Source organism: Trifolium pratense, linkage group LG4, assembly GCF_020283565.1.
Source record: "Trifolium pratense cultivar HEN17-A07 linkage group LG4, ARS_RC_1.1, whole genome shotgun sequence".
Taxonomy (NCBI): domain Eukaryota; kingdom Viridiplantae; phylum Streptophyta; class Magnoliopsida; order Fabales; family Fabaceae; genus Trifolium; species Trifolium pratense.
In genome coordinates this window covers 394426-396192 of record NC_060062.1, presented here as the reverse complement: position 1 = coordinate 396192, position 1767 = coordinate 394426, and the positions used below count along the sequence as shown (strand labels likewise).

At 37.0% G+C, this 1767-nt stretch overlaps 1 protein-coding gene across 1 annotated transcript; it reads left to right on the top strand.

Moving 5' to 3' along the window:
- LOC123920558 (heterodimeric geranylgeranyl pyrophosphate synthase small subunit, chloroplastic-like) lies at positions 1-1523 on the top strand. The gene is made up of 2 exons (XM_045972836.1): positions 1-940; positions 1322-1523. The coding sequence occupies exons 1-2, from the start codon at positions 59-61 to the stop codon at positions 1460-1462; spliced, it is 1023 nt and encodes a 340-aa protein (XP_045828792.1). The 5' UTR covers positions 1-58; the 3' UTR covers positions 1463-1523.
- Positions 1524-1767: the final 244 nt, after the last annotated feature.

The following is a 1767-nucleotide window of genomic DNA, read 5'->3' as shown; positions in this document are numbered from 1 at the left end:
ATATTCATTCTTCTCTTTTTTTTCTCTTCTTCAAGCTTAAGCTCATTATTTTCTTCCAATGGATATTAGAACTTCCAACCTCACCAATGTCAAATCCACCGTTCATTTTTCATGCATATCGAATCAACACCGTTCCCACTTAACCACAAAGCCCAAGCCCACCACCGTCAAAATGAGTAGTATGACTAAAACTCATAACCCACATCCTTATTGGGCTTCTTTGCATGCCGACATAGAAGCCCATCTCAAACATTCTCTTACGATCAAAGAACCACTCGTGGTTTTTGAGCCCATGCATCATTATATTTTCACCGCCCCAAAAACCACCGTGCCGGCTTTATGCCTCGCCGCATGTGAGCTCGTCGGAGGTCAACGCCACCATGCCATATCCGCCGCTTCAGCTTTGTTACTAATGGAGTCAGCTACTTACACCCATGAGCATCTTCCACTCACGGACAGGTCCGGGCCCAAGCCCGGGCCCGTGATCAATCATGTTTATGGGCCTAACGTGGAGCTTCTGACAAGTGATGGAATTGCTCCGTTTGGATTTGAATTGATAGCTAGATCGGACGGTGGAGAAAATTCGGAGCGGATTTTGCGGGTGATGGTTGAGATCTCACGGGCTGTGGGTTCAGGAGGGGTGATAGAGGCGCAGTACAGGAAAGCTTTGGATGGTGGATCTGTCGGTGAGGAGATGTGCCACGTGGAAGAAATCAGGCGTGTTGTGGAGAAATATGAAGGTGGGTTGCATGCGTGTGGTGCTGTATGTGGAGGTGTGTTGGGAGGGGGGTGTGAAGAGGAAATTGAGAGATTAAGGAAATTTGGGTTTTATGTTGGGATTATTCAAGGAATGATAAAAAGGGGGTTTAAGGAAGATAAAGAAGTGGATGAGGCAAGAAATTTGGCACTTGAGGAATTGCAATTTTTTAAGGATAAAGAGGTTGATGCAATTAAAACTTTCTTGAATATTTAATTAACAAAAATGTTATTCAAACACAAATATTAAACAAATATATAACATTTATATATTTTTTGCTTTTTTTAATATTTTTTACATGCTTCGAATTGCGTGCTGTGAGGAAAGAGAAATAATATATCGTATTTTTGTCTACAAATTTGTGTTGATATATCTATCCTCTTTAATTAAATCTCTAGATTACTAGTACAGGAGTATTATTGATGGAAAAGTGTGTAGTGATACTATATGGTCTTCTTAACATGTATTTTAAGAGGACATGTTACCAAATTTAAAAGTAATTTTTATATATGAATTTTAAATAATTGAATGTATGTTTTTAAAGTGATTGACCATACCATTCAGGAGGGGAATGCCTGTACGGATTGTTTGGTCAAGATGGGAGCTTCATCAAACTTGTCGCTTGTGATTCTTGATACACCCCCGATTGAGTTATACTTGTCCCTCCTTGCTGATGCTCAAGGAGTAGCTTTTGTTAGGGAGTAATCCCTTTTCTTTTGCTTTTGTTTGATTTTCCATTTTCTCTCTTGTAACACAAAAAAAGTAAATATTTTTATATTTAATAATTTGTTAACACTTATCCTTAAAACATAAGTTAATATTTTACCAATGTAATTTTTAATGTTATACCAACGTGTCCTTAAATCGAATTTGAAACTTCGACTTTTCTAATAATATTTCTTATAATTACCAACGTGTATTTTTGCATCTTATCTTCCTATTTTACCATAATTTTATTCCTATTTTAATAAAAAAAAAATACTTTCGTTTTTCAAATATGTAGCATTAAT

What these genes read in the sequence shown, in the direction of transcription:
- LOC123920558 (XM_045972836.1), top strand. Translation starts at nt 59, where the DNA reads ATGGATATTAGAACTTCCAACCTCACCAATGTCAAATCCACCGTTCAT. An exon ending in AATTTTTTAAGGATAAAGAG is followed by an intron (nt 941 to 1,321) that starts GTTGATGCAATT and finishes CATACCATTCAG; the next exon opens with GAGGGGAATGCCTGTACGGA.